The sequence below is a fragment of the Typopeltis vanoorti genome, chromosome 6 (genome assembly GCF_054136105.1).
Source record: "Typopeltis vanoorti isolate ZY-2024b chromosome 6, IOZ_Tvanoo_1.0, whole genome shotgun sequence".
Classification (NCBI taxonomy): Eukaryota; Metazoa; Arthropoda; class Arachnida; order Uropygi; family Thelyphonidae; genus Typopeltis; species Typopeltis vanoorti.
Genome location: NC_143554.1, coordinates 60467526 through 60493754, shown reverse-complemented (window position 1 = coordinate 60493754; position 26229 = coordinate 60467526). Strand labels below are relative to the sequence as shown.

The 26229-nt window shown below is 35.6% G+C and overlaps 1 protein-coding gene across 1 annotated transcript in view; it reads left to right on the top strand.

Moving 5' to 3' along the window:
• LOC150105484 (uncharacterized) overlaps positions 1–26229 on the top strand; it is a 150630-nt gene that overhangs the window by 38076 nt on the left and 86325 nt on the right. Inside the window, exon 3 of the mRNA XM_090393968.1 lies at positions 21319–21379. Within this exon, the coding sequence (XP_090250094.1) occupies positions 21319–21379 (61 nt within the window). The remainder of the gene's footprint in view (positions 1–21318; positions 21380–26229) is intronic.

Here is a 26229-nt window from a genome sequence, read left to right as displayed (position 1 = left end):
GTGCAAATCTATCCTTCCCTTAAATGCTTTCCACATATTTACAAACTACACACCCTTCTTCTCACCCAGCTCTTCCAACACACCATTTGGGATCCCTGTTCTCTGTCTCAATTCATCGCTATCATACCTTGGCAACACACTATCTACCTTTCCGATCACACTGTTATCTTTCACTCTCCTCAGCAACCTCCTGATAACTATATGCAGAAATAAAACAATATGCAGGAATGAATTTTAGAACAAAAAATAAAAGAGTGCAAAATACTCAATATCATCCTCCAGTACTAGAGAAATACTATGTTAATAATAAAATTTGAAGCAGTTGAAACTCTGAAATACTAGTTGAGAGAAAGGTGTTGTGCAGGGATGCCAACATTCTCCATATTTGTTAAACCTTTGCTTGAAGAAACTGGTAAAAGAGGCTATCCCAGAAAATATGGGAATAACCATGAATGGACAAAATTTACATCTTATAAAATATGAAATGATAGTACTATATACAGATAGTGAGAAAAACTTTCATCGTATTATTGAAAACTACATAAAAACAGCAAGAACTATGCAATGCAGATAAATTTTACTAAAACCAAAAGTTTTACAAAAATTTATCTGCTTTTTGCTGAATGGTATTCCACAGTTCTGTATGGGGACTGTTTTGGGTTATCAAACAGAAGGAAATACAGAGATTGACAGCCACTGAAAACAAGTGTTTGAGTAAAGTAAATAAGCAGCATGGACTGAAATGAAAACCAATCAGATCAGAGAAGACTTACGCTACTATATTTCAATAATAACAAGTGTACCCACCAACTACAGAAAAATATATCATTTGCTGATGCCACTGTATCTAGCTGATGCACCTACTTCTACCTCTTCAGAACCGCATGTACCATCCATTTTCCAATGGAACATTCTGTATGAGACTAAGACCATAAGCACCAAACCAGATACAGAAATCCAGTAAGAGACTGTGGCACAACATCCTACCAATGTCTTGAAGCTGTACAAGTTCGAATCAATAATGATTCAGATCTGTGCATGTACTGCAATACATCTGAATTTGTGGACTCCACACATCAACTTGTCCTCTGAATAAGCACCACAGAATATACAACTACACTAATCCACAAAATTAACAAAACACTTAGAAAATGAAATGTGGTGTAATTTATGCAGTTTGTGATGAAGCTAGACAAAATCTGGTATGGTAGTGTACAATAGAATAACAATGAATAAACATGAGAAACATTTGGTCAGGGACGTTGCATGAGGTATATAAGAATTACAAAAAAAAAAAAAAAACATTACAGTAGTTGACATAAGTGCTCAAGTCACATAACATCAGCATGATGTCCGATCCTCTCTAATGGCTAAAGTGATCTGAGAGCAGTGGACTATGGTTGATATAAGGGTATGTGTAAGATTTTATGGCAATGGCAACAAATTCTGTTCTTCTGTCATACCAAACAACTCACCAAGTGACTGAGGTAGTGTTTGTTGGTTTGCAATCCAATACCCAAGGACATTTCACATATTTTTTAATTGGATTTAACTCTGGTGGTATGTGCTAGTCATGGCAGTCATTGAATACCTTAATTTTTAAGATACACCTCTAACACTTGAGCTCTGTGTGCAATGGCATTTGTCATACATGGAAAGAAAATCTGGGCCAATCAATGATGTTGGAAGCATGATACCACATTCTTTCAGATCAAACGATGTCTAGAATCCTTTGTTGGCTAAAATAGCAATCATAGGAGAACAGAACTGTATCCTATTTGTCAGGGCCCTGAGTCACATGTTTATTGTTCCAATTTTGATGAACTCTTTAGTGGTTCATGGTTTACAAGATACAGACTACTGGTTTTCTTGTATGGCATCCACTTGAATTGGGCCTTCTTCAACACGGTCCAGTATTTTATTTTATTTTATTTTTTTTATGTTGAGCCCATACACGAGAGGTTGGTATGGGTAGTGGGTTGGGAAAGGAGAAACTTATTTGCATTTGATTTAAAAGCCTATATTGTATTCCTTTGGAAACACATCAGGGGAAAGACTGTTCCAAAATACAGCAGTATCAGGGATGAAAGAGATGGAAATGTTTGATGATGGAGATAGAGTTGGAAATGCATTGACCTGTGGTGACAGCAACCTGAAGAGAGTTGATGACAGAATGTCATAGGGTTTCATCTTGCTGTTCAGTCTAGATAGTGGTCTGTTTTCTGGTTGATGTGGCCCTCAGCCAATCCTGGCTAGTTCTTTGTAATGGTTCCTATGCCTGAAACTGTGTCCATAGTGCCAAGACAACACATTTAGATGAATTTTAGATGAGTGCTTGACCGGAGGAACAATAGTATATATATATATATATAATATGTATATGGAAATTAAGCAAGATGAGAATGTCGATGATATGATAGTGATTTTTTTTATGTGTATCCCACCCACAAACCTCCATTGGTTTACATGAGCACTTTGGTTGAAAAAGATCTGGATTTGAATCCTTCTATGTTGTGAGGTTCCTTTCTCGGGTGTTTTTTTTTTTTTTTTTATTATTACACTAATCACTTGGCCAACCAGGCCGGCTCAGGTGTTTTCAATCAAATGGTGAGTTAGCCAATCTCATATGGAGGTGGAGGGTTTTTCGTCCCTCAAAACAGGCAAACCAACCAGAGGAACACACACAATATACAGACATAGAACACTTCGGGAATAAGGATTAACCAACCTATTCCATCAAATTTGGTTTTGAATACTTGCATGATGAAATGTGAATCTACATGTAAATCAGGAAGGAAGAATCCCACCCACAAAAGGTTATCTGTAAACCTATAGCACATTAGTATCATGGGTGGACTAAGGATTTTTTTTCCTATTTTATTAATTTTATATATATATATATATATATATATATATATATATATATATATATATATATATATATATATATATATATATATGGTATATATATATATATGGTAGATTTGGTGCCATGGAAGGCACATGCCATCACCACTGAGCTACACAGGTGCCACATATATTGTATTTTTTATTTATTTTTTACTCCCTTCAGACTCCTCTGACTCTGCAATATACCATAGATTCTCTCATCTCCCAAGTGACTTCCCCACAAGAGGCCATCCCTGCTCCAAACATCATCAACAGTAAAAAATTCTCTATTTTTGAATAAAAATGACTACTTCTGTGTATTATAAGACGTTGTTGATCTACAACAAAAATACCAGCATATGTGAGATTGATAGGACAGAAGAACTGCTGATGTCAAAAAAAACAACAAAAAAACTAATGAATATAGGATTCCTGGAAGTGTGGATAATTCCGATAATGATCAGATATTATGTATACAGAGTCTCAGTAAACAAAAGAAAATTCTTAGAAAACGGAGCGAAATATACACAAACTAGAAAAATGCACATAACACGTGCAGCAAAAATTTATTTGATGATTTGCTGCTCCATTAAACCATATTGATTCTTGCCATACTCTGTGTCTTCTCGTAAATTTTTTTTGTTTTAATTATGCCATCAAAAATTCACTTATTCATGTCTAGACTTTATGGGATCGTGCTATTTGCTCTACCCAGCAACTTATAGGTAACACATATCATAAATATTAATTATTAATAATTCGTTTGCCATTAATGAAAGTATTTCCACTCACTTATTCTTTCCTTTCATTTTCTATTCTCACATGTCTTATAAATGATGGTTCACATATTTTCATCTTTGAGTATTTCAAATATACCAACCAAACATAGTATTCTCCTTCATTGTTGTTTTGTAATAAATCCTAAAACAAACAGATTTTTCCCCAACTCTACACAGTAGTATTCAAAGTTATCCTGCAGTTAATTGCGTTGGACCAATTAAGATTAGCACTGATGCACTATGCACTCTCTAAACTTTCATATATCGATAAAAATGCAATCATATGGTCATGGGCTTCTGCAGGAGGGGGGGGGGGAGACAAACGGGGCACGTTCTCCTCGAATCGAGTAAAAAAATTTCGCGTAAAATGATTTTTTTGCTTTTAAACTGAAATAATTTAATTTAGGATTTTGGGATTAATTAATTAGTTGATTTTTAATCAAATATGCCGATCAATTTTTTTATATATGAAATTGTGTTAAAAACTATATTAATTCCAAATACTTTTTTCCCAAGAATTAAAGATCATTAAAATCCATGTAAAATGAAAATAATGTATTTATAGTTTACATTGACAAATAATTACATCAAATAAATGCTAAAAGACGTTTATTGATGTAATTATTTATTTGCATCAATAAGTATAAAAATTTATTGATGTAATTATTTGTCTCCAAACTTTGTCCCCCCCCACGAAAATTTTCTGTAGACACTCATGCATACGGTCATATTCATGTGACATTTGTAGCGCAGGTTGCATAACCCACACGACAGCACACCCAACCGAAATGGGCATTCAACGCCACTGATATATATATATATATATATATATATATATATATTGTATTTTTTATTTATTATTTATATAATCCAGAAACCCTGCTCTAGAGACCAAACATAGAAATTTTTCAAGCCACCTTGGGCTTCTAATAAGCAGGGCGATGGTCTCACACTGGGTGATGAATATAATCTCCCACCTAAAGACAATCACAAACATCCTTGCTCATAGTGGGATTCAAACCTGCAGCCTGCTGGTTGGAGAGCAGATATGCTAACCATTAAGTCAACCAGGCCATGATGGTTGATACAAATGACCTGAGTTGTAGTATGAATCATGTAATGAGTGATTTGAGGTTATTGACTGGAGGAACAATGAGAGTATGTATATGTATCAGAAAGTTGTATATAGGGGTGCAGTATCCCATAAGAGGAAGGTCACTAGTGGTGTATCCCAGAGGTCAGTTTTGGGGCCATTGTTGTTCAAATTGTATATTAATGATAATGGAATGGGTTTAACTAGTGATATGCAGCTTTTTAGAAATGATGCCATGGGGAAGAGCAATGCAGAGTCAAGCAGATGTTATAGCCTTGCAGGAGGACTTGGATGGATTGCATTAATCAGCAGGTAGGTGGAACTATCAGTTCAATGTTGCAAAGTGTAAGGTTTTGAAATTTGGTAAGCAACTATGGGATGCAAAGTATACACTTGGTGGGGAAACTTTAAAGGAGGTAGAGGAAATGAGAGATCTGGGAGTGGTGGTGGACAAGGATCTGAAATTCAGAGTCCACATTGCACTAGTGGTGAAGACAACACATCAGATAATTGCAATGATGCGGAGGACCCTGACATGCAGAAATAGAGAGGTTATGATGCCAATAAGGCCTTGATCAGGCCTCATATGGATTATTGTACACAGATTTCGTTGCCAGGTTTCATGGTGACGAGGATGTCGGAAAGGGTCTAGAGAAGATTCACAAAGGGTGGTTAGTGCTCTTTGGAATGTGGCATATGAGGACAGATTGAGAGAATGTAAGTTGCAGAGCCTCTCGAATGGGAGGAAGAGGGGGGGGGGAATATGATTGAGACATATAAGCTAGTCAGGGGTTGTTATCAGGTTGACATGGAAGAGATTTTTCATAGAATGGGGGGGGGGGGGATAGTAGAACAAGAGGTCATCGCTGGAAATTGTATAAGGAGGTGTGAGCAGTGGAGTGAGGAGTAGGTTCTTTGCATGGAGAGTGGTTGGTGAGTGGAATGCATTGCTTGAGTGTGTTGTGAATGTAGGCACATTGAATCATTTTATTCATGGTTGGATGAGCATTATGGGCAATGTTGTGTACCTCCCACAATAAGTCTGACTCCACAGAGGTCGGATGTTAATAATAATGATAATAATTGTGAGTGGAGAGTGGTTGGTGAGTGGAATGCATTGCCTGAGTGTGTTGTGAATGTAGACACATTGAATCATTTTAATCATGGTTGGATGAGCATTATGGGCAATGTTGTGTACCTCCCACAATAAGTCTGACTCCACAGAGGTCGGATGTTAATAATAATGATAATAATTGTCAGGAACTCCATAGCAGAAAAGTGGGAGAGGGAAGATAGTGAATATTTCACACTGATATGATAATGCACAATTAAGAAGGGGAATAGCAAGAATGTGTCAAAAGAGAGGTCTAGAATGTGTGGACTTAAGAGTGCATTTCAGAATAGAAAAGAGCTGTATGCAAGAGATGGTTGTTCTTGGGGTAATCAAGAAACGATATTGCATCACACTGCTGAAAAGTTAATCTTGTGTGTGTGTGTTATCAAGTTCTTTTAATGGTTCAGTTCAAATGACTCCACAAAAAGAAATTTCTGTGGACATAAGAACTGTGATAATACAGTTGCGAAATGAAAAAAACAGTCTTATGGTGAGATTTCAAACATTGTTGGAAAAAGCCGTTCCAGTGTCCATACTGTTATTAGGAATTATGAGTCAGCCAGAAATATGTTCAACAAAGCTCGAAATGGTCATCCTAGAGTATTAACTGATTGAGATGCTCGAGTTGTTCTAAAAGGAGTCAAATCAAATCAGAAAATATCTGCTCCAAAATTAATGGAATATATTGCAACATTGACTGGTAATACTGTACATTCCAAGACTGTATGAAGAATTCTTCCATTTAAAGGATTTAATGGTAGGATTCCCAAAAGAAAGTCTCTAATAACCTCAACACAAGAAATCAGGCAAAAAGATTAACTTTTTGTCTTATTTGTATGAACAAAGACTTTGATTTTTGGAAAACAGTCCTATTTACTGACGAAAGCAAATATAATATTTTTGGATATGATGGCCGGGAAGATTTGGCAACGGAAAAATAGAGAAATGAAACCTGAAAATTTGGATCTCACAGTCAGGCATAGTGGAGGCATGTAATGGTTTGGGGATCCATGGCAGCCACTATGGTTGGGAAATTAGTTTTCATCGAGGGTACTGTGGCCGCCTACAATACTTGAAATATTGCAGGCCAATTTACAGACATCTGTCAGCAGTTTCAGTTTAGGATTTGGAAGCCAATGGATCGTTCAGCAGGCTAATGGTCCTAAGCACACATACACCCAAAATTGTCAAGGAGTTACTGCTTTACAAGGCACCTGAACAGCTCCATTCACCTCCCCCCTATCACCAGACTTAAAACCAATCTATGGAATGAACTTAAGAGAAGAGTTCAAAAACACATTATCTCTAATACGGAATCCTTGAAGGAAGCATTGGTCTGAAATTACACTGGATATCATTATTATTATTATTATTATTATTATTATTAAACAAGACCTCATGGAGTCAAAGACTCATCTAGGAGGTCCTTTTATCTCACACACATCTGATCATACCGCATCTTAAACACATTCAAACTCCTTGCAGACACCACACTCTCAGGCAAGGCATTCCAATCATTCACAACTCTGCACAAAAAAAAACCTGCCTCTCACTCCCCTACTCACACCCTCTTTATACAGTTTCCAGGGATGACCTCTGGTTCTCCCCTGGAATCAAGTGGGAGATTCCCCTGGAATCTCCCACTATTCTCTGTAGAACTTCTCCACCATTGATCCTATAACAACCCCTTACCAACTTGTAGGTCTCTATCATATCTCCCCTCGTCCTTCTCTCCACTAGACTCTGCAAATTACATATTTTCAATCTTTCCTCATACTCGACATTCCAGAGGTCAGAAACTACCTTAGTCAGTCGCCTTTGGACCCTTTCCAACATCTCTTCATCCTTCTGAAAACCAGGTGACCAAATCTGGGCACAATAGTCCATGTGTGGCCTAATCAAAGCTTTATACAATGGAACAAGAATCTCCCTACTTCTACACGTCAGTGTCCTCCGCATCATTCCTAGAAGTCTTTGTGTTGTCTTCACAATTTTGGCGATGTGTCCCCTAAATTTTAGATCCTTATCCACTATCATCCTGAGATCTCTTATTTCCTCTACTTCCAACAATATATTCTCACCAAGCATAAATTCTGCATCCCATCTTTGTTTTCCAAATTTTAAAACCTTACATTTCGCAACATTGAACTCACATCCCCATTTGCTTGCCCAATCACTCAATTTATTCAAGTCTTCTTGCAAGGCCACAACATCTTCACTACTTATGGTTCGTCCCAACTTTGCATCATCTGCAAACAACTGAATATCTCCATCCAAATCTTCGCCAATATCATTAATATACAAGTTAAATAGTAATAGCCCTAAAACAGATCCCTGAGGCACTCCACTAGTGACTTTCCTTTTCTTGGATATTGCACCCCCATACACAACTTGTTGATACCTATCAGATAGCCAGTCTCCAATCCAATGCACTAATCTAATATCCAACCCCATCTGCTCTAGTTTGACTGTCAACTTATCATGAGGTACTCTATCAAAAGCTTTTGTGAAATCCAAGTATATTACTATGTATCCTTCTCCTCTGTCCAGGGAAACAGTCACTTTATTGTAATAAGTAAGTAGATTACTAAAACACGACATCCCTTTAGCAAATCCATGCTGTCCATCAAAGATTATACCATTGTTGTCAACCCAACTCTGGATCCTAGTTCTCACAAGCTTCTCCAACAACTTAACCACAACATCTGACACACAGATAGGCCTAATTAAAAAATATATTCGTGTGCAATCAATACCGTGGAGATTACAAGCAGTGATTGATTCCAGGTGTTGGCTACAATATTAATATATTTTCCAGAGGTATGGATCCTGCTCATTTCTGATTGTCTTTCCTTTGTATGCAGACTTTTGTGACACACATATTTTCATTAAAAATATATTTCTTGTATATTAGCTTGATATTTTCTCCTTTCTTAGACAAACATATCTGTATATACTTAGTCTCTAACAAATGTATCGTTTCTTAGATTCTTATAGTTTTTCTAATAATGCTGTTTTTAAGATTGTACATTGACTTTTGTGACTGACTGTATATTTATATACATATATACATATATGTGGGTGGTCTGAAAAGTTCTCGGCCTCAACCATAAATGGCAACACTATCGGCGAGTTTTTTTTTCTCTCCAAGTTGGTACATCTGTCATAAGCATCCATGTGACATTGCAAGTTATTCTATCAAGTAGTTTGTTTTATACAGCTGTCTGAAGCAAAAGTGTTGTCTGTATCCCTTGAAATGGATAAAATTGAGTATTGCGTGGTTATAAAATTCTTTGTAAAAGAAGGTTTAATGCCAAAAGAAATTCATTCCAAGTTCATAAAAGTGTATAGGCACTCTTCTCCTTCAGCTGATAATGGCTGATAATGATGATGATATATCATCATCATCATCATTATCAGCCATTGTCGATCCACTGTTGGATGAAGGCCTTTCCAAGATTACTCCAAAACTGTCCGTCCATGGCTCTCCTTTCCCATGCCACTCCTGTAAATCTGACGATATCATCAATCCACTGTGATTTAGGTTGGTGTCGTGGTTGTTTTTCCTCTCGTGGAATCCAATCCAGTACTTCTCTTGTCTATCGTTGATCTTGTCTTCAAGCAATATGCCTGTCCATTGCCACTTCCGATGTTTCACTCTTCCTATGATGTCAGAGACTTTGGTTTGGTTTCATATCCATGTATTCCTCTTGTGATACTAAGCATACTCATTATTATTATTACCCCAAGACCTCATGGAGTCAAAGACTCATCCGAGAGGTCCTTTTATCACACACATATCTCATCATACCGTGTCTTAAACACACTCAAACTCCTTGCAGACACCACACTCTCAGGCAAGGCATTCCAATCATTCACAACTCTGCACGAAAAAAACCTGCCTCTCATTCCCCTACTCACACCTTCTTTATACAGTTTCCAGGGATGACCTCTGGTTCTCCCCTGATCTCCCACTATTCTCTGTAGAACTTCTCCACCATTGATCCTATAACAACCCCTTATCAACTTTAGGTCTCTATCATATCTCCCCTCTTCCTCCTGTCCACCAGACTCTGCAAATTACATCTTCTCAATCTTTCCTCATACTTGACATTCCAGAGGTCAGAAACTACCTTAGTCAGTCGCCTTTGGACCCTTTCCAACATCTCTTCATCCTTCTGAAAACCTGGTGACCAAATTTGGGCACAATAGTCCATGTGTGGCATTAAACCTTCTTTTACAAAGAATTTTATAACCGCACAATACTCAATTTTATCCATTTCAAGGGATATAGACAATTAAATTCAATAACATTGAATGTGATTTTCCAAATGCTTTCCACCCAAGCATCATGCATCTTTTAATTTTGTTCATGATATTTTGTTCCATTGATATCTGTTGTCCTAAGATATACCAAATTCTTTCCATACTAAATTGTCTTGTTCTTAATTTCTGAATTTCCTTTGCATTTAGTGTCTGTTTCACTGCCATATGTCAATATAGGAAGAATACACTGGTTAAAAACTTTTCTCTTCAGGCATAATGGTAGTTGTCTTTTGAATATTGAATGTAATTTTCCAAATGTTTTCCACCCAAGCATCATGCATCTTTTAATTTTGTTCATGATATTTTGTTCCATTGATATCTGTTGTTCTAAGTATATGTAATGAGCAACTTGTTTAATTTTCTCATTATTGATTTTTATTATTTCTGGTTGGATATAGCTATTGAACATAACTTGGATCTTCTTTAGGTTTATCTTTAGGCCAGCTGTTTTGCTAGCAATTTGGAGTTCATGGTTACAGGTTTGTAATTCATGCACAGTTGAAGTAAAGATAACTGTCATCTGCAAAGCGTAAATGGCTTAAATATCTTCCATTTATCTTCAAACCTTTCCCTTCCCAATCAAGAAGTTTGAATATTTCTTCTAGGCACGCTGAATAATTTTGGAGGTATTGTGTCTCTTTGTCTTATACCTCTCTGTATTTCCACAGTAGAGATGTTTCCATTGAAATGAATTGCTGCTGTGACATTGGTGTATGCTGATTTGATGGTTCTGATGTATGATTCCTCCACCTATTGGTTTCGTAATGCTTTAAGTATTGCACAAGATTTTAGTGAATCAAAGGCTTCTCATAGTCAATAAAACCAAAATGTAGTGGTAATTGATATTCATTACACCGTTCAATAATTTGCTATATAACTTGAATATGGTCCGTTGTACTAAAGCCCCTTCGAAAGCCTGCCTGTTCTTTTGGTTGTGCTAGGTCTAGAGTAGTACAAAGCCTATGAACTAAGACTTTTGTAAACACTTTGTAAACCACTAATAGTAGACTGATAGGCCGTTGGTTTGTCAAGTCTTATGCATCAGAATTAGGGTAGCCTTCTTCCATGTTCTTGATACATCATTTTTCTTCAGGCATAAAGTAAATAGTTTTGCTAAGAGTTTGTAGATTATTTCTCCACCTGTTTTTAGAAGTCAGCTATAACTCCATCCTCACCTGCAGCTTTCCCCTTTTGCGAGCTTTGGATGCCCCACATAACTTCTTCTGGTAGAATCTGTGATATTTCAGCTGTTTCATAGTTGTTCTTCCCCTTCTTCATTTAATTCATCATCCTGATATAATATTGAGTAAAATTCTTCAACTCTTTTTGATATAGCATACCTGTCTGGTGATGGTCCCATCTTGTAGTTTGACTGCAACCATCTGTTTATTGCTGTTCTTCGATTGCTGTTTGGCTTTTTTGAGACTACGATTGTTTTTAAATGTTTGTTGTATGAATTTACAACTGAAGTTTCTTATTTCTTCTATGATATGTTTTCTGATCATTTTGCGCACGCACACACACACACACACACACACACACACACTATATATATATATATATATATATATATAGTGTCTAAATTAGAAATAAACCTTTTTCATGACTGTCAGTCTTTTCTAACTTCTTTCTCCCCCCCCCTCTCTCTCTCTCTCTCAGAGTTGATGGAATTAGAAAAAAGACTGACAATCATGGCTCTTATTCTTTCATATTCTTTTCTATTCCATCTGATCTCATTCTTTTCTATTCCATCTGATCTCATTCTTTTCTATTCCACCTGATCTCATTCTTTTCTATTCCATCTTCTATTCTTTTACTGATTAACATTTTCGCTGCCAACTACAAGTATACTCGTAGTTGGTATATGAGCCTCACAAGCCAGCTACGAATATACTCATGTGACGCTTACCGCTGGCAATGAGATTATCCGTACTGACCTTGAAGAAGTGAAAATGCTTGGCTTGTGGAGCCAGCAACAAAAGTGTGTATACTTGTAGATGGTATATAAGCCTTACAAGCCAACTACAAATATACTCGTATGTCGATTATCGCCGGCAACTAGATTACCCATACTGACCTTGAAGAAGTGAAATTGCTTGCCGTACGGGAACAAACTATGCCCGAGTAGTGTGGCAGCGAACGTGTTAACTATTTGATATGTTTTCATTTTAATTATTTCTTTATCATTTTTCCATATTTTTAATTATTTTTTCAAATAATTTTTTGGTCTTGTATGTGCTGCTGTAGTTAGTATTGTATATACATCTACATACTCTTTCTACATCTTCACTTTTCTCTATTTTCTTTAAGCATTTGTTAATTCTTTTCTGATATAGCCATTATAAATTTGTATCATTTAATAATTTGGTTTTATAATTAAATGCCTCATACCTTTTACTTATTCATTAATTGTAGTTTAGGTGTTAATTTTATCTCAGCAGTTTTCCTGAGCACTGATCATTTTCTTAGCAATAAAATGATCAGTGCCTATTTCATAGCTTCTGTCTGCTCTTGCTCTAACATCTAAATAAAATTATGATTTTTTGTCTAAAATATACAATTGATTTCCATTCTCTTGCTGACCAGGGAAATTCATGTATATCTTTATGTTTATAGAAGGAATTCATCAACTTTATTATATACTACAGAAGTTATTAAATATTATCATTTTTCTTTAAAGAGTGTTCTTCATATATTCCAGTATTAATTTCTGTTTTTCCAGTTCTTGCATTTATCTATCGACGTATTTATTATTATTATTATTTATTTATTTATTTATTTATTTAGCGTATGGCTCACACATGAAAAGTTACATTACATTAATCCTTAATATATATGGACATAATAATAGACATGTACAGTCATAAAAGAGACACTCAAGAATCAAGAATGGGCTGCAACTGAATGTCTAGGTTGATTATCCAGTCGACTGCACTTGGTGTAGCATGGATGAAGTCTGACAGGTTTCCACTGTATGCACGTTGGACACATTCTGCTGTAATATGATTAATTGTATGGCGGGGTGATCCACAGTCGCACCTGGGTGAGGCAATTGTGCCCCATTATTATTATTAATATTAACAGAGACTGCCAGGGACTCATTGAGGGAGGCCACATATCTCACCAGCTGGTCATAGTTTTTCTTGAATTCATTACATTCACCACTCCACTTGTAATACATTCCATTCACACACACACACACCACTCTATGAGACAGAAATCTAGCTCTCGCCCCCTTTCTTCACTGCATTAATTCTCAGTTTCTGTCCTCACTCCCCACTTCCATATAATGGAAAAGTTCTATCTGCTGGTATCCTGTATGACTCTTTCAGAAGTCTTAATCACATCACTCTTCCTTATGCTATTTGCTAGTGCCTGCAGCCCACAAATTCTCAATCAGCCTTCATAATCTGTATTCCACAATCCTCATACCATCTTTAACACTCTCCTTTACACTCTATCCACTGTATCAGCATTGCTACAGAAACCAGGAGGTTTCAGGAAGTTTGGGGACAACCATTACTGCTAAGTTGATTTACAGCAGCATAGCTAGGCTTTAAGCATCCTTCTCAAATTCATAGTGAGGTGCCTTTTATAAGTGTAGCAATTTCGATAATTGGTAAAATATCCTACCATAGGTGTCCTTCTGACATCAAACACCCTTGTCAACTACCACTGTGATGAGGCTTTCTTATGTCACTGGTGACAGTCATGAAATCAAATAACTGTAATGTTGAAGAAAACACTCATATGAGTGAGGAAGTTATTCTTCCACCATATAAGGCTTTGATAATTCCACATCTTGATAACTGTACTTAGATGTGGTTGCTAGATTCAGATGAGATGAGGGGAAAATTCAATAGATCCGTTGGCAGATAATCAATTTGATATCTGACCTATGGAATTCCACATATTAGAATAGACTGAGGAAATGTGGTCTACAAAGTTTGAGTAATAAATGGCTGAGAGGAAACATGATAGAAACATATGTTGGGTAAGGGGAGCTTACATTATAGATGCAAGTGAGGTTTTACAGCTCATAGCAGGTGGGGAATAATTCAGTGATATTCCTGACATGTGGTTAATGTGCATAACGGACTACCCATGGATGTTATGAATGCATCTTCAGCAAATATTTTCAAAGAGAGTAATTTGATAGAGGCCCTTCCTCAAATGAGTCCTCAGAGGCATATGGATTATTATAATAATACAAGTGCCTCCAAGGACTCATCAAGGGAGGGTCTTACTGATGATGCCTGAACATCTCTTGTATCCCTTCTTGAATACAGTTACTTATGAAGCACTAAATCTCGCTGACAATTTATTATTATTATTATTATTATTATTACTACGGGCTACTCCAGGGAGTCCTTAGACTCATCGAGGGAGGCCCTAAACATCATGTTCACACAACTGTTCAACATTCTCACAGTATTTATCATACCTTGCCTTGAACTCGCTCACTGTCATAGCACCCACAACAGACTCTGGCAGCTTATTCCACTCATTTACCACTCTAAAAGTAAAGAACCCAGCTCTAACACCCCTGCTAACCACGCTCTTGCCCAGCTTCCATGGGTGTCCCCTAGTTCTCCCACCACCAGTCCTGATCTCAAAAATATCCTCTGAATTAATCCTATAGAATCCTTTTAGCAATTTGAATGTCTCAATCATATCTCCCCTTTTCTGCCTATCAACTAGTTTCTGCAACCCACAAATCTTCAACCTGTTCTCATATGGTTCATTCCATAGACCTGCTATCATCTTAGTCACTCACCTCTGGTTTATTCCACTCAATCATCCCACACACACACACCATAAAAAAAAAAAAACATACTCTCATTACATCACACCTATACTCAGCATCCTGAGATGACCTCTAGTTTCTTCCTCACCTACCACAAATCAGAAAATAGCTGTTGTATATACCATGAAAGAATATTTGTTAGCAGCAATGGTAAGTAGTATACCATGAGTGAACAAGAGGACACAACTTGGAGTAAAGTGGATGACAAACAATATTAAACAGGAATTGCATGCGAAAAAGATGGATTATGAGAGGAGATTGGCGATAAGATCCAAAGAAAATCCTAGGGAATTTTTTAGATATGTGGCCAGTAGAAGGAGAAATGACTGTGTAAGAATGATATTGTGGGATAAAAATGGGAATAGGGTTACTGATGCAGAGGACATAGTAGAATTGATCAATGAACACTTTATTGGTGTATTTCATCCTGGAGGATCAGTTTTAATGCTAGAGGGATTGGGCAGATTCGAGGTTTAGAGGTTTATTCTGAGAGGGTTGACACTGGGGAGTTCTTTTGCTTGGTTGAACAGCAGGGAGGAGTGATGACAAGAGGCCATCCCTGGAAGTTACGAAAGGAAACTGTGAGCAAGAGGGTGAGGAGTGGTTTCTTTGCATGGAGGGTGGTTGAACCATGGAATGCATTGCCTGATGGAGTGGTGAGAGCGAGAACAGTCAATGAGTTTAAGGGGTGGTATGATAGACTTTGTGTTTCTTAGGGGGGGACCTCCCCTTGAGGTTCCCCCTAAGAAATCTCTTTATCCCTGCAGAATCTAGAAAGCCATATCCAAGAACAGTAGTTTAGATGAGGATCTCTTATTAAGGCCTTTAAAGGTGTAGAATAATTTCTTTATTCCTGTGAGTTAGTGTTCTCTTCATTGTTACTGAAGAGAATTGTTGGCAGTGTGGTTGCTGAATTTTAACTTCTTGTTCACTGTCATTCTTAAGTTTCTAGTCATAGCAACTATTGCAACAAATTTACACTTCAGTCTAGAATGCACAACTTTGCAATTGGAAATATTGAACAACTGATACTCATTATTATTTCTTATAGCAACGCCAATGTGTTCATATCATCTTAGCATCATTAGCAAGAAACTTAATATTACTCTCCAGACATTCCAAAAGTATATATTAACGTAATGATATAATCACGTAATCACAAGAAAGATATTTATTTAACCAAATATTTCGGTCTGGAAATAGCAGACCATCGTCGGTGGTATTACAAGAACAGTTTAAAAAAAAAATATACAAGCTAGAATACTAACAATAGATCGTTGAAATTAGAACATGCCGCGTGATGTTATATCACTAAGTATGAAACGAAATATTTTGAAGTAGAAACATGATTGAATTTGCTATAAAAAAAAAAAAAAAAAAAAAAAAAAAAAAAAAAAAAAAAAAATTAATGAGTAATCTTGATTAGGCTTTCCCAGATTTTTGATATAGATATGCAGTCATTACGATTCAGGTTGGGATGATGGAGCAAGGCCTCCACGCTTTCCTTGAACAAACGTTCGAACCTATAACGGGATCTATGTAAGAGGCGAGTTTTGGACCAAAGGATGCTGTGGTCAGTTTCAATCCCGTGTTGAGCCAAACCAGACTTTTCAGGTTTATTGTGAAGAATGGATGATTGATGTTCTTGGATTCTTTTTTCAAGAGAACGTCCAGTCTGTCCAAAGTAAGAGAGATCACAGTTGCAAGGAATTTGATAAACTCCAGGAAGAGATAAAGTTGAGCGTTTGTCTTTAGGAGAAGGAAAATGAGAAGACAATTTGTTAATAGGAGAATACGTAGCTGTTAAATCATATTTCTTCAAAATTCTTGCGATAGGTTCTGAAATACCGGAGATATAAGGAATAGGTACTCGACGTATTGAATCTTTGTTGTTTTGTGGAGGATTATAAGATGTAAGAAGACGTTGAATACTTTTTTCAGAAAAGCCATTGAGTTTCATGTGTTGCTGGATAGTAGAAAGTTCTTTCTGTAGATAATCAAAAGTAGAACAATTAGTTTTGGCTCTTTTGATGAGACATTTTATAATTCCTGTTTTTTGACATGGATGATGGGCTGATTCTTTCAGAATATAACGACCTGTGAATGTTGGTTTCCTGTATACTGTAGTTGTAAGAATATTTGAAGATGATCGGATGAGGAGAACGTCTAAAAAAGATAACTGGTTGTTTTCTTCTAATTCCATAGTAAACTTTATGCGATGATGTAAGGAATTAATACTGTTTAAAAAGGAAGATAAAGTGTTTTTACTGTGAGGCCAAATAGCAAATATGTCATCTATATATCTTACCCAAAAAGATGGTAGAGGGAAACTAGATGTGAAGAGGACTTTTTCTAAATGTTCTAAATAAAAGTTGGCTAAAGCTGGAGAAAGAGGACTTCCCATGGCTGTTCCTTCTACTTGGCTATAAAATTTGTTTTGACATATGAAATAACCAGAATGTATAACGAAATCGAATAGTTTTATAATATCTTGAGGAAAGATGTCAGCAAGTAGTTTTAAAGTTTCCTTAAGAGGTACATTGGTGTATAAAGATTCTATATCAAAACTAACCATAAGATCTGTAGGTTGTAAGGAGACATCTTTTAATTTTTCTAAGAAATCTGAGGAGTTTTTTAAAAAAGAACTCGAGTTGCCAATGTAAGATTTCAGTAATTTAGCTAGATATTTGGCTATACGGTAAGTAGGAGAATCAATGCAATCTACTATTGGACGAAGAGGATAGTCAATCTTATGGATTTTTGGAAGGCCATAAAATCTAGGAGGTCTTGCAAAATGAGTTTTAAGTCTTTCAATTGTGTCTTTATCCAAACTGATGACTTCATCAAGGAGAGAATTTAATTTCTTTAGTTGTCTGTTGGTTGGATTATAATCAATTTCTTGATATGTGGAGCGATCTCGAAGCAAAAGAGAAAGTTTTCTTCTGTAATTTACTGAGTCCATAACTACTGTTGCTTTTCCCTTGTCAGCTTTAGTGATAATGAGGTGATTATTTTTTCTCAAGGACTGTAAAGATTTCATTTCAGAAGGAGATATGTTAGAAGGAGGAAGTTTAGCCTTAAGTAGAGAAGAAGCGACTTCTAGGCGAAGAGCATTAGCTTTATCGCTGGTTAGATGATTAAGATTCCTTTCAATGTTAACTAGGAAATCTAGATATGGTATTTTATTTGGAACAATAGAAAAATCATGTCCTTTTGAAAGGATGAGGGTTTCGCTTTTAGTCAAAGGACGTCCGGATATATTTACAATCCAATTATCTGGAGTTATGAATGGCTTGGATTGTTTAGACGAAAGAGCCTCATATTTACGGTTAAGATGTTGACTTAGTTTATTATAAGCACGTTGAGTAGAACGTTTAGCTACATTTAGAACTATGTGAGAAAGATGTGGATCCAAATTTGTGGATATATAGGTGCGTAAATCAGAAGTCTGATGACTGTGAATAGCAAGATCACGTTTAGCAGCTTTAAGTTGATTACGGATTAGAGATAAACTTGTGTTCCGGTAAATATTATGAGCTCCAGGAGATTTTATTGTTTCTTTAATCTTAGCGAAATTGGGAATAATCTTGTTGTCGCAGCACTTTTTTAAGAAATTAATCTTTGCTCGTAACCTACCTTGTATAACTGAAAGTTTTCCTAATTTACCAGTTATTTTGGTAGCATTTTCCCCGTGAAGGATAAGAATTTGTTGTTTTAAGGATACTTGCGACATAAGACTGAATGATATAATCACGTAATCACAAGAAAGATATTTATTTAACCAAATATTTCGGTCTGGAAATAGCAGACCATCGTCGGTGGTATTACAAGAACAGTTTAAAAAAAAAAAATATATACAAGCTAGAATACTAACAATAGATCGTTGAAATTAGAACATGCCGCGTGATGTTATATCACTAAGTATGAAACGAAATATTTTGAAGTAGAAACATGATTGAATTTGCTATAAAAAAAAAAAAAAAAAAAAAAAAAAAAAAAAAAAAATTAATGAGTAATCTTGATTAGGCTTTCCCAGATTTTTGATATAGATATGCAGACAACTAAAGAAATTAAATTCTCTCCTTGATGAAGTCATCAGTTTGGATAAAGACACAATTGAAAGACTTAAAACTCATTTTGCAAGACCTCCTAGATTTTATGGCCTTCCAAAAATCCATAAGATTGACTATCCTCTTCGTCCAATAGTAGATTGCATTGATTCTCCTACTTACCGTATAGCCAAATATCTAGCTAAATTACTGAAATCTTACATTGGCAACTCGAGTTCTTTTTTAAAAAACTCCTCAGATTTCTTAGAAAAATTAAAAGATGTCTCCTTACAACCTACAGATCTTATGGTTAGTTTTGATATAGAATCTTTATACACCAATGTACCTCTTAAGGAAACTTTAAAACTACTTGCTGACATCTTTCCTCAAGATATTATAAAACTATTCGATTTCGTTATACATTCTGGTTATTTCATATGTCAAAACAAATTTTATAGCCAAGTAGAAGGAACAGCCATGGGAAGTCCTCTTTCTCCAGCTTTAGCCAACTTTTATTTAGAACATTTAGAAAAAGTCCTCTTCACATCTAGTTTCCCTCTACCATCTTTTTGGGTAAGATATATAGATGACATATTTGCTATTTGGCCTCACAGTAAAAACACTTTATCTTCCTTTTTAAACAGTATTAATTCCTTACATCATCGCATAAAGTTTACTATGGAATTAGAAGAAAACAACCAGTTATCTTTTTTAGACGTTCTCCTCATCCGATCATCTTCAAATATTCTTACAACTACAGTATACAGGAAACCAACATTCACAGGTCGTTATATTCTGAAAGAATCAGCCCATCATCCATGTCAAAAAACAGGAATTATAAAATGTCTCATCAAAAGAGCCAAAACTAATTGTTCTACTTTTGATTATCTACAGAAAGAACTTTCTACTATCCAGCAACACATGAAACTCAATGGCTTTTCTGAAAAAAGTATTCAACGTCTTCTTACATCTTATAATCCTCCACAAAACAACAAAGATTCAATACGTCGAGTACCTATTCCTTATATCTCCGGTATTTCAGAACCTATCGCAAGAATTTTGAAGAAATATGATTTAACAGCTACGTATTCTCCTATTAACAAATTGTCTTCTCATTTTCCTTCTCCTAAAGACAAACGCTCAACTTTATCTCTTCCTGGAGTTTATCAAATTCCTTGCAACTGTGATCTCTCTTACTTTGGACAGACTGGACGTTCTCTTGAAAAAAGAATCCAAGAACATCAATCATCCATTCTTCACAATAAACCTGAAAAGTCTGGTTTGGCTCAACACGGGATTGAAACTGACCACAGCATCCTTTGGTCCAAAACTCGCCTCTTACATAGATCCCGTTATAGGTTCGAACGTTTGTTCAAGGAAAGCGTGGAGGCCTTGCTCCATCATCCCAACCTGAATCGTAATGACTGCATATCTATATCAAAAATCTGGGAAAGCCTAATCAAGATTACTCATTAATTTTTTTTTTTTTTTTTTTTTTTTTTTTTTTTTTTTTTTTTTATAGCAAATTCAATCATGTTTCTACTTCAAAATATTTCGTTTCATACTTAGTGATATAACATCACGCGGCATGTTCTAATTTCAACGATCTATTGTTAGTATTCTAGCTTGTATATTTTATTTTTTTAAACTGTTCTTGTAATACCACCGACGATGGTCTGCTATTTCCAGACCGAAATATTTGGTTAAATAAATATCTTTCTTGTGATTACGTGATTATATCATTCAGTCTTATGTCGCAAGTATCCTTAAAACAACAAATATATATTAACGTATTATGTAATATACAAGATATAGTAGTGGCGTGAGGACAGAATTGCATGTCCCCTTGATTCTTGTAGACTCTCTTCACATTTTTTTGCATCCTTATCTGTTGCAAGTTGATAATTAAAACATCTGTGTGGAATTTTATCAAATGCCTTTGCAAAGTTGAAAAATTTTTCGACATACTCATTTCTTTATCTAAAATGTAAACAGATTTATAAAACAAGAACAACTCTTAATAAGACCACAATATTTTGTATCTCTAACTCTTACACTTGTGTCCTTTCATCTAATTTTTCACAGCATCTCAATATTACTTCCACTGGAAATAATAGAACTCAGAATGCTTTACTGTATAATAAGACAGCATTCTGTAGTGTGCGTGTATGTGTGTAGGTTCTCTATGCTATGAAATGCTGTATGCTCATCTCTCTTTTGCTATGAAATGTTTCTATTTCTTTCCTTTTCTTTTTTTTCAGAATGACAACATTGAGGTATCAGAAATCTCAACAAGTAAAGAATATTTTCATTGGAATGGTGGTAAGTATTTGGAAAGTTATTAATTGCGATTCCCTCTAACTTCTATCTTTATTCTCAATATAATTCTGGTAATTTTAAGCACAGTGATTAATAAAAAAAAAGTTTCCAGCTTGATCATGAGTAATGGTACCCATGTCAAAAAAATTCTGCATATTTTAATTTTAATTTTTTGTAATGTACTTAATTATTTTTTAAATGCCTGTGAAATATTCTTTTTTATTTTTTATTACTGTGAAATATTCTCAACAATTTTTTTCAGGTAAAAGAATCTTGAAACAGTATTATACAGGCAACCCTTGTATAATAATAATAATAAATTTTATTATTATTACCCAAGACACCATGGAGTAAGAGACTCATCTTGGAGGTCCTTTTATCAAACATACAGCTCATCATACCATGCTTTAAACACACTCAAATTCTCTGCAGACACCACTCTCTCTCAGGCAAGGCATTTCAATCATTCACAACTCTGCATGAAAAAAACCTGCTTCTCACTCCTCTACTCACAGCCTCTTTATACATTTTCCAGGGATGACCTCTGGTTCTCCCCCTGATCTCCCACTATTTTCTGTAGAACCTCTCCAGCATTGATCCTGTAACAACCCCTTACTGACTTGTAGGTCTCTCTCATATCTCTCCTATTCCTCCTGTCCACCAGACTCTGCAAGTTGCACCGTCTGAATCTTTCCTCTTGCTCGGCATTCCAGAGGTTAGTCAGTCCCCTCTGGACCCTTTCCAACAGCTCTTCATCCTTCTGAAAACCAGGTGACCAAATCTGGGCACAATAGTCCATGTGTGGCCTTATACAATGGAACAAGAATCTCCCTACTTCTACACGTCAGTGTACAAGGCATCATTCCCAGAAGCCTTTGTGTTGTCTTCACAATTTTGGCTATTGTGCTTCCTAAATTTCAGATCCTTATCCACTATCACCCCCAGATCTCTTATTTCCTCTACTTCCAACAATATATTCTCACCAAGCATAAATTCTGCATCCCATCTTTGTTTTCCAAATTTTAAAACCTTACATTTTGCAACATTGAACTCGCATCCCCATTTCCATGGCCAATCACTCGATTTATTCAAGTCTTCTTGTAAGGCCACAACATCTTCTCTACTCTTCATGGCTCATCCCAACTTTGTATCATCTGCAAACAACTGAATGTCTCCATCCAAATCTTCACCAATATCATTAATATACAAGTTAAACAGTAATGGCCCTAAAACATGCCCCCTGAGGCACTCCCACTAGTGACTTTCCTGGATATCGCTCTCCTCCCCATACACAACTTGTTGATACCTATCAGATAGCCAGTCTCCATTCCAATGCACCAGTCTAATATCCAACCCCATCTGCTATAGTTTGGCTATCAACTTATCATGCGGTAATCTATCGAAAGCTTTTGTGAAATCTAAGTATATTACTGTGTATCGAAAGCTTTTGTGAAATCTAAGTATATTACTGTGTATCCTTCTCCTCTGTCCAAGGAAGCAGTCACCTTATTGTAATAAGTAAGTAGATTACTAAAACATGACCTCCCTTTAGCAAATCCATGCTGTCCATCATCAACCCAATTCTGGATCCTAGTTCTCACAAGCTTCTCCGACAACTTACCTACAACACCTGATACACAGATAGGCCTATAGTTTGATTCTTGAGTTCTATCACCTCCTTTATGAAGTGGTACAATCTTGCCCTCCTTCCACTCCTTAGAAACTTGACCCAGTGCAAGACTCATATTAAAAATATATGTCAAGGCCGGCATCATCTCCCTGGCACATTCCTTCAAAATACATGGTGATATATTATCAAGTCTCACAGCCTTATTTACATCTAGTTTGCTCAACTCCCCATTTGTTCTGCCGTATGTGACCATTTTTGGCCGAGTTAAGCTTGAGCAATGCCCAAAACTCCTCATTTCTTCTCATACCTCAGTTCACCATCTCCTTGAACCCACAGGTACCTTTGTGTAATGTCATTATCAGCCTATTCAGATTTTAAACATGTGAAACTGCATTCGGCATTGTGTAATTATTTCCATACATGCACCTCCCATTTGTTCCAGAGGTGGCTGAATCCACACTTGACTGCATATCCCTCCACAGCACTTCTAGTTACCCTGATTTAGCACTTCCAATCATCATTGAATAATTATCCAAACATTTCACTACAAAACCATTGAAATGTACTCCATCCAGCATATACAAGTCCTTTCATCAACCAATTTATTCTGTATATCTATAAACTGCATACCATTCCTCTTGATCATGGTTTTTTCTTCTTTCATTTCTATCATATTGTGACAGCCGATTCACAATCTTTAACTACTCCTATTATCATCAAATCTCCTCATCATACCTTCTCATTAATCCCAATTTTTTTGCTCTTTCATAATTTCCCCATTCACGTTTTCTTTCATTTTCCTTTCTACTGTGCCATATGCCAATTATTTCTCAAGTCGCTCAAGCTCATGTCTTGTTCTATGAGGTGTTGTTTCTCCATAAGTGTGCTGTTTTTCTCCTCACTGTCACATTATCCACATGAATACTTTCAGTCACTTCTTTCACTGCATTCTCTATAACACTTTTGCTATCCTGCCTTACATCATTAATATTAGTTACTTCATTCTCCTCCTTTCAACACAACTCTCATTTCTTTCACTTGCTCATGCAACATTTCCATCCAACTATTCATTCTTGGCAATAAATAAATAAATTGAATGCACATTAGATTTCATGAAATCCCTCATTTTGAACCTTCAACGAGTAAGGACGCCTTGGTCACCATTTTTCTCATATACGTTTAGTGCCATGTAAAATGCTTTTTAAACAGTATCACATAATAAAATGTGCAGACAAATAAACACACTCAGCTACATAGTTTAAAGTAATCCAGTTTTAAAAATTATGGAGACAACTACCATGTCATAGTTAAACTTCAGTTTAATTGCACCTGTAACTTACCTTACATTGGTGAAACTGGATGCACAATTCCACTACATAAAAAAACGAACAAAAACAATGCATTCGATTTAACAATTTTGGTAAAGCAGGCCTCTCAGATCAGATCTTAATACCCTACACCAAATTGACTGGAGAGGTACCTGTTCCTTTTATCATACAAAACTTGGTATGAATGCAAATTTATGGAAACTTGTGAAATTTTGATCAGCTATCCTAATTTTAATAATGGCGACATAAAAATCCCAAGAATATGGATGGCACACATTCCGCCCTCATAATTTCTTTCAGGTTCTCTAGCAAACCCTCACTTTAGGACTCAAAGCAATAATTTCAGCTCTTATTTCATAGGCCACCATAAATACTGTTTTTGTTCTAATTTATCTGTAGTAATTTCTAGCTTAATTTATCTGTAGTAATTTCTAGCTTAATTTATCTCTTAGTAATTTCTAACAGAACACATAATAGGACTCTAGCTTTGATGTAATAAGGTTTTTTTTTTGTTTGTTTTTTCACCAGAGGTCAAGCCAGTAGTATTAATGGTTGACCAAATTAGTGTGACTTTAGCATACTATGTGGATTGTATCAGGTAACCAAAAATGCTCATATGGTTTCAGTAGAGTTCGCAACAATGACTTGTTTTATTTTGTAGTGGTTTGCAAAGTGTAATTTTTTATGTGCCTTATGATGCACATAAAAAATTACACTTAGATGAGAGATACATGTCAGTTAATCAGTATGCTCTAATGGGCATCTTTGAACCCTTTTGAAATGTCAGTAGAACCTGCTGTAATTTAGGTTATTTGCTTTACGTTAAAATAGAATAAAAATTTCCATTTTAATAAAAATGGTATTAAATTTTCTCCTACTGTGAACTTAAACACTCTCCTTTTTGCCGACGACCAAACAATAATTATAAATTCTGAAGATAACTTAGAGAAAGCTATTTTAGATCTAAATGAGATAGCCAAAGACTAAAATAGTAATAGATAACAAGATCTTAGAACAGGTAAATTCATTTAATTACTTAGGATGTATGATCACATATGAAAATGAAAAAGATATAAACCTAAAAATTGCAAAATATTTAAAAATAACAGGTGTAATTAACTCTATATTTAAACCAAACCTAGGTCAAAAACAAACTAGACTAAAAGTATACAATATATTAGCCCTACCAGTCTTATTGTATGGAAGTGAAATCTGGACAATGAAACAAAAAGACAAATGAAGATTAATAACAGCAGAAATGAAGTTTATGAGAAAAACTGCAAAGTATATATTTTGATCTCTATTTGATCACAAAAGAAACGAAGAAATTATGAAATTATTAAACCAAGAATCAGTAATAGAAAAAATTAAAAAATATAAACATAAATGGATGGAACATGTTCAGAGAATGAAAATAGAAAGATTACCAAAACAAGCCTTAAAGTACAAGCTATTAGGTAAAAGAAAACCACGATGTCCTCTTAAAAGATTCAATGATAACTTCTTAGGCCGGACTAGGCCACGCTGGGCCTAAATCCTTGATATGCATGATGATGATGATATTTTACAAATTTAAACTCAGTTTAAAGGATTCAGAAGCATCCTGTAAGATATGTGTGGCATTTGGAAAAGATGCAGTAAGAGAATGTACTGAGCAATGGTTTAAAACTTGTTTCTGTTGATGAATCACTTGAAGATGCACCATGTTCAGGAAGAGCCTCCATTATGGATAATAAAGAATTATATGCGCTGTTGAAAATAATTCAAGATTAACATGTCAGAAACTTTCACAAATGTCTAACATGAGTGGTGAAACAATTCACTTACACTTGCATCAACTGGGAAACACGTGCTTGATCACTCCTGTGTGAAGAGGAAGATATTAACAAAGAGCT